The following is a 14,695-nucleotide window of genomic DNA, read 5'->3' as shown; positions in this document are numbered from 1 at the left end:
AAACTCTTCCTGCTTCAAGTTATAAGTGTGAGCTGTGGGAACAGGCAAGGTTTTCCTGGAGAAGCCATTCCTGACCTCTTTTTCCCCCAAGATCCAATTTCAGAGAAATGTGAACAGTGTGAGATGCATCTGGCAAAACAGGGAAGGATAAACTGAAGCCGTGTCTCCAGAGCAGTACTGACAGAACAGAAGGCTCCTGTCCAAGCCCTGGTTCAGTAAACAAAATAATCAGAGGTCTGGCAAGGTCTCTGTGAACACTGCCATTTTTTAGCCAAATAACACAACCTGAGCTGCTATGTACCTAGTTGCATGAGCAACTTCGTGACTTTATTCAACAGTCAAAACATAAGTGGTTTGAAAGGGATGAAGGCAAAGCTCTTTCTTACAGTATCTGTCACTTTGAATGTGTGGATTGTCCCTAGTTTAGTTTTTTTCCCCCTTTCAGCATGGAAAGAAGAAGCAAGAACTTAGAGGAGAACCTCACTGAAGCATGCTGTTAAACTATATTGCCAGTATCAGTGCAAATACGGTTTCTTCTGTGTTGGATGCATTTGTATTTTGAAAAGCATGGCCTTTGGGATCGTGTACTTGGACAGAATCTTGCAGAACATGAAAACTGTATTCAGGAAGTTTTGTTCCCCAGCCATGTGGTCTGAGTTGTCCTTTAGAACCTTATAAAAAACCTCAATTTTGTGGTTGTACAGAAGGGTGTCCAGACTGTTAGTGCAAGTGGAGGGACTTCAAGGTTTTGGCAAAGAATGGTCACTGATGTAAGACACACTGTTGGAGCAAGCAAAATAAGCTGTACTGGCTAAGGCATTTATAAACTAGTATATGTCTACAGCTTGGATTTTTTTTGTCATTCTTAATTAGCCGTTTCCTTGTGTTTAAAAAAAGATTGTCCTAGAAAAATAACTTATGTTTAGATGGGGCTTTAGAAAACATGCACTAGTACCTTTATTAATGTCCTTTTTTGGATCTCTGCTCCCAAATTAGCACATGCAAACTTCTTAAGACTCTAGCAAGCAATGCTTTTTTTTATGTGCAAAATAAAGGATAGGGTGGTGTGTTTTTTTTTAATCTCCCTTTTATGGAAAACTACTTAAATTACAATGTCACATTAACATCAGAGAGTTAAGTTGTTGATTTATGGTCTTTTCTAAGAAAACTTGTAAACAGAGGTTTTTGAAGGAATCACATGCTTTGACACTTGTGGAAACAGAGGAAATATTTCCCAGCCAATAAGATCAGTTGCAGTAAATGCCCTTGGAAAAAAACCATGTATTTTTATTTAAGTCTTTCTAAATCCCAAAGTGTTTGATTAATAACATTTAGATACAGTGCCTTTCACCAAACCTCAACATTATGTTTCATTGTGAAGTTTGACAGAAAGGCCATTCAATTACCAAAGAGGACCAGCAGCAGAGAGAGAAATGGTTTGACCAGTCACTTTCCAGATTGCTGATTAAAATTAAAATTGCACTTTATATTTTTGGCCCCGTGTGCCTTTTCTGAGGCTCAGTCTGATGAATATGTGCCTATTATAAGATCATTTATTTCTTCTTTATGTAATTGTATGTCTGTGTCTATATGTGTATGGAAATATGCACCCACGTTTATGTGTGGATGTATAGTGTTTTATTTTTGTCCTTAAGGCAATTCAGTTCTTCAGTAGCCTTTCTGTCCTATTACTGTGTTTCCCTACCTTCTCTCTCATTCTTGCAGCTTCCACCCCAAAAAGTAGTTGATATCCATTGTTTTTAAGAAGGCCTAACCTAGTGTAGTTTGATATTTGCTACTTCTGTAGGCAGCTGTTTTGCTTGTAAGTACTGAAATGGTGAAGAATTGTATTACTGTGTTTTCAGTCCATAGTGTCCTAATCCCCAGTGGCTTGTTCTCATCTACCAGCTTCCTGCTTCCCATAAGAAAAATCCATCCAAGGGTATGTCTGTTTTAGGACAACAACCTCTGAAACATGGATGCCTCTGAAGTTTTTACAGGCATAAATCCAAGTCCTGGCAAAACATGGGACCTTTAGTGGTCAGTCAGGGTTTTTTTGTTAGTGCTGGGTATCATCTTTGTCTTTACCAATCTCCTCACTACACGTGGTCATTTTAAGTTTCTCAATCTCCTCTCCCCAGGGTTTGGGAATAGCCTTTGCCCAATGCCAAACCTGTCCTGCATTCTACTAGTTTGTCCACACTATGTAGCAACAGAAGACAAGCCTTCAGATTGTATTTATATGCCATGCTGTGATTTCACACATCTGTGCAGGTATGTCTTCCTGACTTTGTCTTCTGCTTAAATTGTTCTTTACAGATGTGGAGGAACGGTTGGTGCAATCTTTACGTGTCCCTTAGAGGTAATAAAGACTAGGCTCCAGTCTTCAAAGTTAGCCTTCCGGGCTGTCTACTACCCCCAAGTCCAGCTGGGGACCATCAGTGGTGAAGGAATGGTCAGGCCAACATCTGTATCACCTGGGCTCTTCAGTGTTCTCAAGTGAGTACTGCTCCTGTCATTCCATGCTGCTTGACACCAATAGTCTGAGTGTAAATCCCTTTGTGAAATTATGGAATCCAAATGTTGTGCACTGGTAGGATTCGTGTCAGTTGAGCTTCTGCTTTCAACGGTAGAAAGAGAAATTATTTTTTCTGGAGCACACACATTTGGGACTCCTGAGCATTCCTTTGAACTTCCACAGAAATTTGATTGAAGGACTAAACAAGCCATGTATGTTCTATTTTTCCTGAAGCCACTTCCAGTTTGGTTTGAGGAGCTACTGGAGATGCTTGTTGCTGTTGCTGCCCATGCCATTTACCTGTTTGATGGAGGGAAGGTTAAATTCCTCTCTTGAAGCACTCTCACTTTGAGGCTTCATACCAAAGTGAGAGCCTGTAGCCTTTCCTTCACCTTAGAGGACCAGCATTGTAGCCAGGTTTCTGATTCACTGCACCCAGTGATGTGTGTCAGCCCCTGGTCTGGCTTTGAAGCTGGCCCTGCTTTGAGCATGAGTTTGAACCCAGTGACCTCCAGAGTTCTGTGTTCCCATGTATTTTAAAGTATACTTGTCTGCACTCCTGCATGGATGATCTATAACTGAAACTTGAGGGAGTGGGGGAAGGACACTTTTTGCAAAAGTAGTCTCACTAAAATGAATTGTCTAATTGAGGTCTTAGAAACTTGTATCTTTTCCTCAGCTATAGCTGACTTCATGAGCTACGTGTGCTGTCAGATCTTGTCTTGGCAAATTACTGCTATGCATCAATCCTGTCAGCACCTGTATTATGATCTCTGTTAAAAGCCTTCTGTGTGGTTCATGCTGCAGCAGTTGCTGCTCCAGCTGTTCCCTTTTCAGGTGTGTGTTCACAGAGAGGAGGAAATGTGAAACCCTCCAACTTAGAATAGTTTTACCAGCAATTCTGAAGCCCAGATCTCTACTACTGTGTTTCATACAAAAACACCATAAACTTAGGGCTCAGACCTCATGCAAATGGATTGAGTTTATTTGGATCTTTGGGCACCCCAGGGTGACCAGAGAGGTCCTCTTCAGATCGGGTAGCAAGAATGCCAAAGAAAATCATGCCTAGCAAAGCAAGCTGAATGATTTTATGTAAGGCACACGCTGGGCAGGCTGCCTGGGGAGGAGCTGCACAGTTATATAACAGTACAGTGCTAATTCCAACTCTCTGCAGAACTATCTGGCTAGAGTCATTCTGGGACTTGAGTTCCTGTATTGTAAACAGTGCTTCTTTCCCCTGCCAAACGTTTCATTGTCTATTCAGAGATGACTCTAGGGCAGTTCGTGACTGAAAAATGTGAGGTAGTGCCAGTTGCATTTGATTCTCACCTCCTTTCTCTTGCTGCCTTTTCACCTTGCAGCATTTGACTTTAGGCATCTGTAACTAAACTGAAAACTTGAAGGCACAAGGCTCTTAATTAATCCTCTTGGCCCATCTTTTTCTGGGGTTGTCTTTTTTTAGGGAGAAAGGAAATGGTTTAAAATTGAGTTAACCTTTTCATATATTTATTAAGCTCATTAAGTTTCACTACTATGGTCTTGATTTCATTTCACTTCAGGAACTGCTCAGCTGCATATATCACCAAGTTTTCAACCTGCTGACTTCAGAGGATTGGGAAGTGAGAGCAAAATACAGTTCCTTTCAGGCAGCATCTACAAAGAACAGATAATGCTATTGATTATGATCTTCTGATAAAATAAAAATGTATAAAGAAAGAAGTGAAGTTAGGTGTCTTGGATTTACTCTTCTATCCCTTTCTTAATACTGGATTAAAAAAAATAAAACTTGATGTGACTTGGGCCTTCTGGTTTGGGTAGAATTGCATGACTAAAGAATCAGCTAGAGAGCCCTACAGATAAGGTTGCTCTGTAAGAGTTAGAGATGTTGAGTATGAAAGCCCCCTAACTGCTGTAGATAGAAAAAAAAGCAGATAGCCAGGAGGGCAGGTTAAGTTTGTTGCTGTATAGAAAGCACTCCAGAAGGACAGGCTGTTTTTGTCTAATCCATTTAAGATTCTGATGAGTCACCCCCAGCTGGAATCCGCAGTCGTGACTGTTAAGTGACAAAGAACAAGTAGTTGGTGGATCTGTCTCCTTGGAGACACTCAGCCCTGGAGTTTACACAGAAAGTTCAACTTTGCTGCAGAAAAAGTGTTTTAGAAGCTCCTCTATTTTCTTCTAACGAGCTTTGTTTTGGACTCTGTGGGAAACATTCTCAACAGTGCTGATGACCTAGAAAGCAAATTCAGAAAAATTGGCAGTTCCAACAGGTGCACGTGAGGTACCCGTGGAGCTGGGTGTTACCTGGAGTGTCTGACGTGGGTCTCACATGGTGAGGTCAGTTAAGAGAGTTGCTGTCTAGTAGATTGTGCACTGAAGTCCCAGTGATTAGTGGACTTTTCCTACTTTCACTGGTAAATACTTGGCTGTTTACTAGTATTTGGCTGTTGTTTTAGTCCTTGTAAACATGACTGCTGATAGAAGTGCAAGAAACTTGCAAAGTAAGTATTTTCAATGAGGCACTTCAGCACGGTGTTGTACAGAGCTTGGTAGCTTCTGAGAAAACTGTCCAAACTATTTCTCTTCTTCAGTGGAGTCCTAGCCCAGTGTGCCGTGTAAGGTGTGAGGGAAAACAGGTGGAAATGGCTTTGGAAACCTAGGGTGAAGCAACTGAAGCACTGCAGGAGAGCACCATTGGGTGCTTTAGACCTGGTTATAAAATCCAGTCCTGACAGTAGCTCCCAGCAGTACCTCTGCAGTTGGAGTTTCCTTGGGAAAGATGATGTCAGCTCCTTTGAGTGCCCTCGAAACAAGAGATGCCTGAACTGCCTGTGGAGACATAGCCTGTAGTACAGTTGCCACATTCAGCTTTCACTCTGGGGAGAAAACACATAACTAGGTAATTATTAAAGGGAAAAGGTTTTCTTTAATGTGTGTTCCTGTACAGGAAGCAAACTCCTGGACTGCTTAGATACAGAGAATGCTAAAAATACTTCTTTGTTCATCAGAGTCAACTATCACAGATTCTCCATGTAGCTTTAATTCAATTCCTGACAGCTTTCAAAGAATGGAAATTATAACTTTGTGCCACATTGCACATGTTTGCCTGTAGTGCACAGAAGTTTTATGGAACAGTGCTTTTATTCAGTAGTACCTAATTCTGCTAATTTTCAAGTATATTATGCAGCTTAAAAGCTAACAGCTTCACAATCAATACTCGTTGCTTTTGTACAGTTGTTTTGACTGACTGCCTGAAAACAAGAAGCGTAACTTTTAACCCAATTGCTGTCTTTTTTTTCCTTCCTGTTTGTTTTTATTTTAAGGTCGATTCTGGAAAAAGAAGGGCCAAGGTCACTCTTCCGAGGGCTGGGTCCAAACTTGGTTGGAGTTGCACCATCGAGGTAAATAGTTAAACTATGGCTAAAAGATATTTAAGGTACCAACCCAATGTTGCAGTGCATTCGTGGTTCAAAAAAAATAGGCCATGAAGTTATCCCATTTGTAAACTGACATTTGTGCATGTATGCTGCACAGTATATGTACTAAGAAGTGTTTCTAAAAATCTGCTTTACAGTTGTATAACACTGGAAGGTGCAGATTAAATAAGGCACTTAAATTCCAAATCATTGCAAGAGCCACTTACCATGCACTGAGAAAACAAGAGAAAGTCGTGCAGAAAAATCTGTAGAATTAATATTTGCATTTTTCCAATATGATCTTCTGCTTCCCTTTGAATCCCTGGAAGTGCTTGCCAAACACTGAGTAGGAGCTGGATGCCAAGGAGAGGAGTACCTTTCTGATCCATAATTGCCTAAATTCTTCTCAAATGGAAAACTGCAGCTGAAAGGGAAAGACTTGCACTGCTGCCACATAACCCTGAAGATGTGTGTGTTCCTCCCTACACACTTGTTTTTTTTTTAAACAGCAGCAACAAAAATAGCTACAAAGTTTGTATTTGGAAGTCTTACAGGCACTGAAATGGTTTCCACACCTACCTAGGACTGTCCCATTCTTGGCAGGGCTGCAGATCTTTGTGCCTAGCAAATGTAAAAAGTTGTTAGCAATCAGGAATTTGGCAGATGATCTTGCCTGAGGTTGAACCAGTTGAAGAGGAACTCAAAGAGTGGTGTCCTCCCTCTCTGGCTCTTTGCCTAGTAGGTAGGATGTTCCCCTGGAAGTGGGGAATCCTGTTTCTGTACAGGTAATCCTTGCAGCAGGAGTCTAAATCCAAGACTGCCTGCTTTTCCATGCAACTCACTCATGCTGTCTTTTGTGTTCCTATTTTTCCGTAAGATTGGAATAAGGTACTTCATGGAAGTTCTCAAATTGTAGCTATCCATATCCACCTTTTTCCAGCAGTTCACTTCAAGGAGCTGTGAGCTGAAAGTTGTGGCTTCAGACAGTTCCTTACTCATCATAGTGACACTCGTAGATCAGCTGAGCTTCCTCTATTCCTATGAATCATATAGGGACTTTTTCAATTCGGTCCAGGCTGAAGTGTTTAAAGCATGGAGTGCTGCTAATGCAGTTAAAGTGCTGAACAAACTTATGGAAAACATAGACTCCAGGTGGGAAATGGACATTCTCATGTTTACAAAGTGTGTTTAATGCCAGAGCTGATGTAGGTATCCGATCCAACTTGCTTCGTCTGCAAGACCGTGTTGCTTCCTATAACAGACTTGGTGTGAAAGTAAAATATTTCTGCCCTGTGGGTGTGAAACCAAATAGTGGCACTTTAGTGTAAAGAGAGGAAAAAATCAGCACCCTCCTGTCTCTTTGTAGATGGAAATAGTCATGTGGAGGCCTCTTTGGAGACCCAGTCTTGTTTTTTGGCGAGAAGAACAGTAATGTGTCTAATTTGATGCTAGTGTTTATTACATTGCTTTTCTTCTCTTTTTTTACCCCCACAGAGCTGTCTATTTTGCATGCTACTCCAAAGCCAAAGAGCAATTTAATGGCATTTTTGTGCCTAACAGCAACATTGTGCACATGTGTTCTGCAGGCTCTGCAGGTATGTATTTGTAATTCATGGTGTGGTCTGCAGCAACACCCCAGTGTCCAGCCCCTCACCAGCAGCAGGCAATAGGTATCTGTGGGGCTCTGAGATGCACCTTAATTCTTTATTCCAAGCTGTAGTTGCTACAATACTTCTTTCCCTCTCAATAGTTAGGAAACAAATAGAATTAATGCTAAGGCAGGGGCTGGACTTCTGTCTGTACAGGACCTAGGCTGACACACCAGCTTGGCTAACAGCTCTGGGTAACTGTGGTATATAAATGAGCACAGAGGCATGTGCTGTATTCTGAAAATGCACATAGTTTGATGTTGTATATACCAGAAAACAGGACTTTGCTAGCTCCTAACTTACCTTGTCTACAGAGGAAGTTTTCCTGTTCAACACTTTGAAGTATTTCTAGATTGTTGTTCACTGTAAGGATCACAGAATTGTTCTGTTTGGAAAAGACCTTTAAGAGTCTCATCAAGTCCAACCATTAACCCAACTCTGCTGAGTCCAGTGCTAAACCAGATTCCCAAGCAGCACATCTGAATGTCTTTTAAACACCTCCAGGGATGGTGATTCAACCACCTCCCTGGGCAGCCTATTCCAGTGTTTAATTACCCTTTCAGTGAAGAAGTTTCTTCTAATGTCCAATCTAAATATCCCTTGGATTAACTTTTTTTCCCAACTGCAATGCTATGGTGATGTCTCTGGATGTAAGAAAAACAAAATATTGGTAGACTCCAGCAAACTTCTGATGCTGCTTTAGCCAAATTGTTTTAGGCTGTTGTATTTTTTCCTGCCAGGATGGGGAAAATTGTTTTTGTTGGAATAGTACTGCAGAAGAGGTCCACTAGTTCTAGCATCAGTCATCAAAGTGATAATTTAAAATAATGTTTCCCCAACTAAGTCGTTATGGGTGGATTCTGTTAATGTGGTGGCTCAATGGCACCACCTACAGCCAAGGGGAAACAAACTAGTACATGGGAGTTTTCCCCACGGGTTTCCTTTCACCTCTTATTCTAAAACCTAGTCAGTGAGTAAGGTACCTTGTCTACAGCAGTCTTTAGAAACATGAAGTACATATTCATCAAAATAGGTGCAAAAAGGAAGAATCCTTTAGTAAATTCCAAGGCCACTGGTCGATACCACCTGAAGTTTAACATGATTTGATTCTCTGGCAGGAAAGAGATTGTGAGCTTCTCACCTGAGTGTCTTTTGGAAGCTCTAGATGGCACTGGCAACAAGATTTATCTTTGCACAGTGTATAAAGTACATGTTTGCCATGGCAATACACCAGCCTGGATTCAGCTCTACTTTTGGTTTTTGTTTCTCTTTTTCAGCCTTTATCACAAATTCCTTGATGAATCCTATATGGATGGTGAAAACTAGAATGCAACTTGAGAGGAAGTAAGTAACTGATTGAGGGAGATTGGGTGCCACTGATAGGCCAAAGGAGCCTCTGAAAAACTGAACTTCCACATTTTCACTGATGTCTCTTTGTACTTTGATGGATCTGGCCCAGTTGGTTCCCTGACCCTCAATTCCACCTCTCAAACCACCATGCATCTGCCTGGTCTGTCTAAAGGTTCAGGTTCTGTGTGTCCTACTTCAGTTTGATGCACAGTTACTATTAAGAAGGATGTGGAAGTTGCCATGAGTGCTGAGTTAAGTTCAGTTTGTGGTTTCATTGAAAATAAATATACAAGTACTGAAATTATTTGATACAGCATTAAGATAGAGTGTCCCATTTGGCAACATGATTTGTACTGGTCCTAGGTCATGCAGATGGATGTGCAACCAAAGTTACTGATAAAGAGAAAGGTTGATGTTTTTATATTGTAATGAAGCCACATTGGTTGAGTTTCATAAAACATTCTAGAAACAATAAGAATCTGTTGCAGTGGTTTAATGGTCTTTTGCTTCCTTCAGCATTGTGTTACTGTTAAGCAACCTCCTGGAGACAGGGAGTTTGACAGTAATGTCTATTAGTTGGGTGATTCACAGTCACTGGTGGATATCAAAGCAATGAGGGACTCTGCTAATTCCTTCCTGCAAGGACATGTTAAGTCAGAGAGGATCCTTTAAGGCACCACAACTTTAAAATAATTTATAAGACTTGGTTCCAGCACTACAGAGGGTGGCACCTTTGAACTGAGTCCTGCTTCTTAAAATGAAGGATCATTGCTCATGTAGCAGACCTCTGTCACTTTGCCTGCTGCAAGGGGCTTTAAATGGAATGACTAGTTTAATACAAAGCAGTGTCTATGTAATATTTATTGTCTTTGAAAGAATTAGTGTGAACTGTGACAAACTGGATAGAACTTCAGCAGAAAGAATTATTATTATTATGAGTATGTATTAGTGAATTAGCAAAGCCAGGTGTGTACTCTTAGCATGAGAGTCCTACTCTGTGCAGCTTTCCTAGAAGATTTTTGGAGTAAAACTTAGAACCATTTCTGTCATTTAAAAACTATTTAAAGCCACGAGTTGTTTTTATAATATTAATTCTTCTTCTGAGCTCATGATATGCTCTGTTCTGTTTGTTTTTTAGAGCCAGGGGTTCAAAACCAATGAATGCTTTGCAGTGTGCTAGATATGTTTACCAGACAGAAGGTGTCCGTGGCTTTTATAGGGGCCTGACTGCCTCCTATGCTGGGATTTCTGAGACTATTATCTGCTTTGCTATTTATGAAAGTTTAAAAAAGCACCTAAAGGAAGTCCAGCTGTCCCCTTCTCCTCCTAATGGGACCGAAAGGAACTCAACAAGCTTCTTTGGACTGATGTTTGCTGCTGCTGTTTCCAAGGGCTGTGCCTCTTGTATTGCTTATCCACATGGTATGTTAACTTTTCCATTTATGACTGCAGTAGAACAGCTGTTGCCTGTAATCCAAGACAAATGATGAGGTTTAGGGCTGTAAAATTCTTAGTTGTTTGAATGGCCAAATGCATGTTACTCTGGCATGTGCATTTGCACTGGCATTTTCAGTACCAGTCCCACCATTCCTAGTTAGCCACATAGTTGCTGATTGGGACTTCTTAGTTTTTAAAAAAAAAACAACCTCAAAAAATGTCCAAAAGAAATGGAATGCCTAATGCTTTTGTTCTCATCTAGCTGAGTAATCACAGACTTTGGGATTCTGTGATCAAGTGGTGGGAAGCACTTGTGGGCTGAGCAATGTTATTTGTTTTCGATAGACAAGAATGTTATCGTTGTTATACAGAAAAAGCAACATTGATTATCTGAGCATCAGTGAAGCATTTAGTTCTGCAGCAGCTTGAATGAGCAAATAATTTATTCCACATGAAAGGGAAGTCATCTTTAACTTTGCTTCTTGCCTGAAGGACAGTGTGTACAGGGTTCCATGGCTGAAGGTGCTGGCAGGTGGTTGGCACAGGAAGGTTTCCCTGTCCCTGGGCTTTTCATGCTCTCCTGGCAGTGGCACGTGTCTCAGTGGGAAGGTTTCAGTCTTGGTAACTTTGGGCTGTGTTTGGCTTTTCTGCAGAGGTGATACGGACACGGCTGCGGGAGGAGGGCACCAAGTACAAGGCTTTCATTCAGACAGCACGGCTGGTGGCACGTGAAGAAGGCTACCTGGCTTTCTACAGAGGACTCTTTGCCCAGCTCATCCGGCAGATACCAAACACAGCCATTGTGTTGTCCACCTATGAGTTAATTGTGTATCTGTTAGAAGACCATGTGAAGTAGCAAAGCCAAGACTCCTGTTACAGACTGTAGACCAATTTCTTTGTTGAACAAATAGTCCTTTAAGAAACTGATGCTGGTGGAAAAACTGTGACTGCCTGCTGGATATTTCCTTTTGGATTCATGCTTTCTGAAAGGTTTCAAGTCATTAACGTTAATAGTTAATTATAACTTTTTTTAACTTAATGATAACTAAACTGTTACTAAATTAAATTACACTATTTAATTTATGTTTGTCCCTTTCCTTAAGCACAGCCATATGTGGTCAAGGAATGTACCTCATGCTGTCAACTGATCTCTTGGACTCATGTTCATTAAAACTGTATTAAAACAGCAGAAGAACTGGTTTGGAAATCTGAAATTCTGTCTTCTTACTACTGGAATCATGTCACATTTTGGCACTATAATAGCCTAATGCCCAGATAACTTTGAGACTCCTGGTTTGTTCGAGGTGCATAGTTTATTGCTGTGTGAACAACCTGAAGAGTTCAAGTGGGACAATCTTGTGGTACCTTTCTCTGTTTTGATGGTATGAAACAACATACCAGAATGTCTAGAAAAGCTAAGTACACTGGCAGTGTTGCTGGAATGTGATTGTGGGAGGCATTTAGTAAAAAATAAAGATTTAGTAAAAGTGTTTGGGGTACATGCTTCTGCTAGTGGGCATAAACAGGACTTGGCTTTTATTCCTTGCTTTTGTGGAGGACTAAGAGCATAAGGAAAGTCAGTTATTGCTGCTGCCCTGCATAAATTCCATGAGATGCAGTAACTTGGTCATGTGTCCTGACCTCAGCCTTGTACCACTGTGGGGCTTTTTTGTGTTATGTTTTCCTTATACTTTGATACTAGGGTTCTGGAGAGTGGAGGAGAGGGTAAGAGAGGTCCCAGACATGGTGGATTCTGCTTTACAATATGATACTCATGAATATGTCCCTCCTTGTAGAGAAGTGCTTCTGATAGGAATGAGATGAGAATTAACACCAAAAAGCCTGTTGAACAATTCTTACATTTCATATAGATCCAATGACTGCCTTCCCCTTCAAAGACATAATATCAAAGGAGTTTTCCTCAATGGTAGTCATGGTACCATTCTTACCTTTCAGTTATAAATCAAATACCTGCATACTTGAGATTAGTTCTTTCATAAATATTAGGATATACCTTTAATTTTAGTAGTCTTTACCACTTGTCTGCAGCAGAACCTTGTGATTAAAATCCTGTATATGAATAATTACTGGTAGTGCAGGATAAAATATTTTAGTACTCATATGGGTAGATTTGTGTCTTGCCTTGGCCAAACTATGCTCTCCTATTCATTACTGTCATTTGCTTTGGCAGCTGAGAAAAAAATACTTCAGTCTTCCCTGCTGTTGAACTGAACAAGGAGCTTCTCATGATTTGAGCAGGTGTTGAGTTCTTGTGCATTAACAAGTGTTCATGGACAACTTTGACTTCAAGGACCATGTGCAGCAGAGGTGGTGTTTGGACTTGGAAGGATCATGCAAAGCACTAAGAAACAGCCTAGTAGTGAGTAGGGTTATCTTTTATAAGATCAAGTTTTGAGGCTAGTATTTTATAGCAGAAATAGAATGGGTTGATAATTGGATAGATACAATCTTCACATTTATTCTCAGTAGAACTTTCCTGATGACTGGTACTTGAGATCATAAATGTGATGGAGGAGCATAGTGCAAAGAGGGTAGAATGTGTGCATACCTCATTATGAGGCAAAACTGCAAAAAAAAACCCAACTGCTTTCTTTTATGTCTCACTGCAAAGAACACATCACGTTACCCCCAAGCTAAAATAGGAAGCAGTTGAGTAACCAAAAACTGGCCTGGCTTTTTTTATGGAGACAATGAGCAGCAAAAGCTTCAGTCTCTTTTATCAGAGTCAGAACTGTCATACGGAGCTGTTTCTATTTTTGAGATCTAGGACACTTCTGTGAGATTTGCTTTCTTAAATTAGTATTCTTCTGTACTTCCAGCACACTCAGATTTAAAATGATTGCCAAATGTGTAGACTGCTAATGTCTTTTGAGAATGAGGGGAGGGACCTCAAACCCTTTTGAGGAGTTTGGGGTTTGGTAAGAAAGAAAGCAAGAGAAAGTGAAGAAATTTTAGTACCGTGAAAATCAGAAATTCTGCTGGATTTTTGGTTTTGCCTTTAAGGTTTTCTACCAATCCTGACACAACCACTTAACAACTATTTAATAGGGCATTAATAAGCTATATTGGGAGCTAATAGAATTTCTGAATTGTTGTAATTTATTCCTTTTTCCTTAATTTCTCTACTAGATTTCTAAAAAATTCCCTAACCTTGATTCCTTAACTCTGTAAAGAGTTAACATTTTTAGGTGATGCTTTATGAGCAATCCCATTGATGTCACTGAGTATGGAATAAGCCTATTACCAGGGGGAAGAATTTGAAGTAGTTTTTTTCCAAAGGGATATCTGAATTTAAAAATAACCTTTCTATGTTTGTGAAAGGAAAACTAAAAGCATTTTTCACTTTTCATTCCTTTTCTTCAGCTTCCACAGAAAGTCAGTTTCATGGAAGGCAGGTGAATTTGTTACTGGTTAGAAAGTCCTGGGCAGTTTTTCTCCATGGTTGCCTTGATGTCCCTCAAAATTATCTGGATTTACTGATGGTTAAGATACATGCTTCGATTGCTACTGTGCCCCTCATCATGATTTATAGTTTTGCACAAGGTCCTCATTATCTCATCAGCATAAATGTTACTTTGCTTCCTAGAAGAGAGCAGGTCTGACCTGGGAACTACTCCCATCAGACCTGAGGCCTTTCTGCAGAGTTCTATTGGGTATCAGTCTATCCAGAGAGAGAGTCTAGAGCAGGAGCCTTCAGCTTCTGGCTCACCGGTACCAAACTGCCCCTGCAGGCCCCTGGCTGAAGTGGGATGTTATTTGCAGTGTATGGTTTACTGGGTAAAGGTGATCCAGGACCATAAAAGGTCTAAAACCTGTGCTGTGCAGTCGGTGAGGAGGGGAAGGCAGTGTGCTGGTGTGTCTTCCATTTTCCTGACAACTGGGTGCTTTGGTAGGAAAAGTGCATCCTGATGGAGCACCTGTTCTCTGGGAATTGCCTCTTCTTCCTCTTCCCGTGTCCATAATTCCTCAGACAGCTACAAAAACATGAAGCATTCAGTGTAATGGGCAGTTCTCTGCCTTCTTGAAGACCCTGTTGTTTGTGCTGGACCCTGGGTGGGAATCCTCTTGGGCAGAGATGTGGTTTTCAAAAGCCTTTCTCCAGGCTTGGGCCTGTGCAGTCTTTAAGTCCCGGGCTCCCCCAGCCCCTTCTCCATCTCCTACCCCCGTCGGGCCGGCACCTACAAGGCCCGTCGCTGCTTTGGTAACACAACAAGCATCCTGCGAGTCTTAAGCTGCTTGAACTCGGCACCGGGCCAAACACGACGGGCCTGGCTCCTCGGGAAGGGGCCGGGAACCCGCCGGGC

General features: G+C 41.1%; 1 protein-coding gene across 1 annotated transcript; it reads left to right on the top strand.

Moving 5' to 3' along the window:
• The first annotated feature begins 2,324 nt into the window (after positions 1-2,324).
• Positions 2,325-11,577, top strand: SLC25A33 (solute carrier family 25 (pyrimidine nucleotide carrier), member 33). Its single transcript, XM_010005153.1, has 6 exons — positions 2,325-2,499; positions 5,842-5,919; positions 7,429-7,529; positions 8,861-8,927; positions 10,072-10,355; positions 11,024-11,577. The coding sequence occupies exons 1-6, from the start codon at positions 2,453-2,455 to the stop codon at positions 11,224-11,226; spliced, it is 780 nt and encodes a 259-aa protein (XP_010003455.1). The 5' UTR covers positions 2,325-2,452; the 3' UTR covers positions 11,227-11,577.
• Positions 11,578-14,695: the final 3,118 nt, after the last annotated feature.

This window comes from Chaetura pelagica, unplaced genomic scaffold (assembly GCF_000747805.2).
Source record: "Chaetura pelagica isolate M959 unplaced genomic scaffold, ChaPel_1.0 scaffold159, whole genome shotgun sequence".
Classification (NCBI taxonomy): Eukaryota; Metazoa; Chordata; class Aves; order Apodiformes; family Apodidae; genus Chaetura; species Chaetura pelagica.
This window is presented reverse-complemented; position numbering and strand designations above follow the sequence as displayed.

Excerpts from the sequence above, each read along its gene's own strand:
- SLC25A33 (XM_010005153.1), top strand. The coding sequence starts at position 2,453 with ATGGTCAGGCCAACATCTGTATCACCTGGGCTCTTCAGTGTTCTCAA. Across the intron at positions 7,530-8,860 it reads GTGTTCTGCAGGCTCTGCAG|CCTTTATCACAAATTCCTTG; the intron begins GTATGTATTTGT and ends TCTCTTTTTCAG. Across the intron at positions 10,356-11,023 it reads TTGTATTGCTTATCCACATG|AGGTGATACGGACACGGCTG; the intron begins GTATGTTAACTT and ends GCTTTTCTGCAG.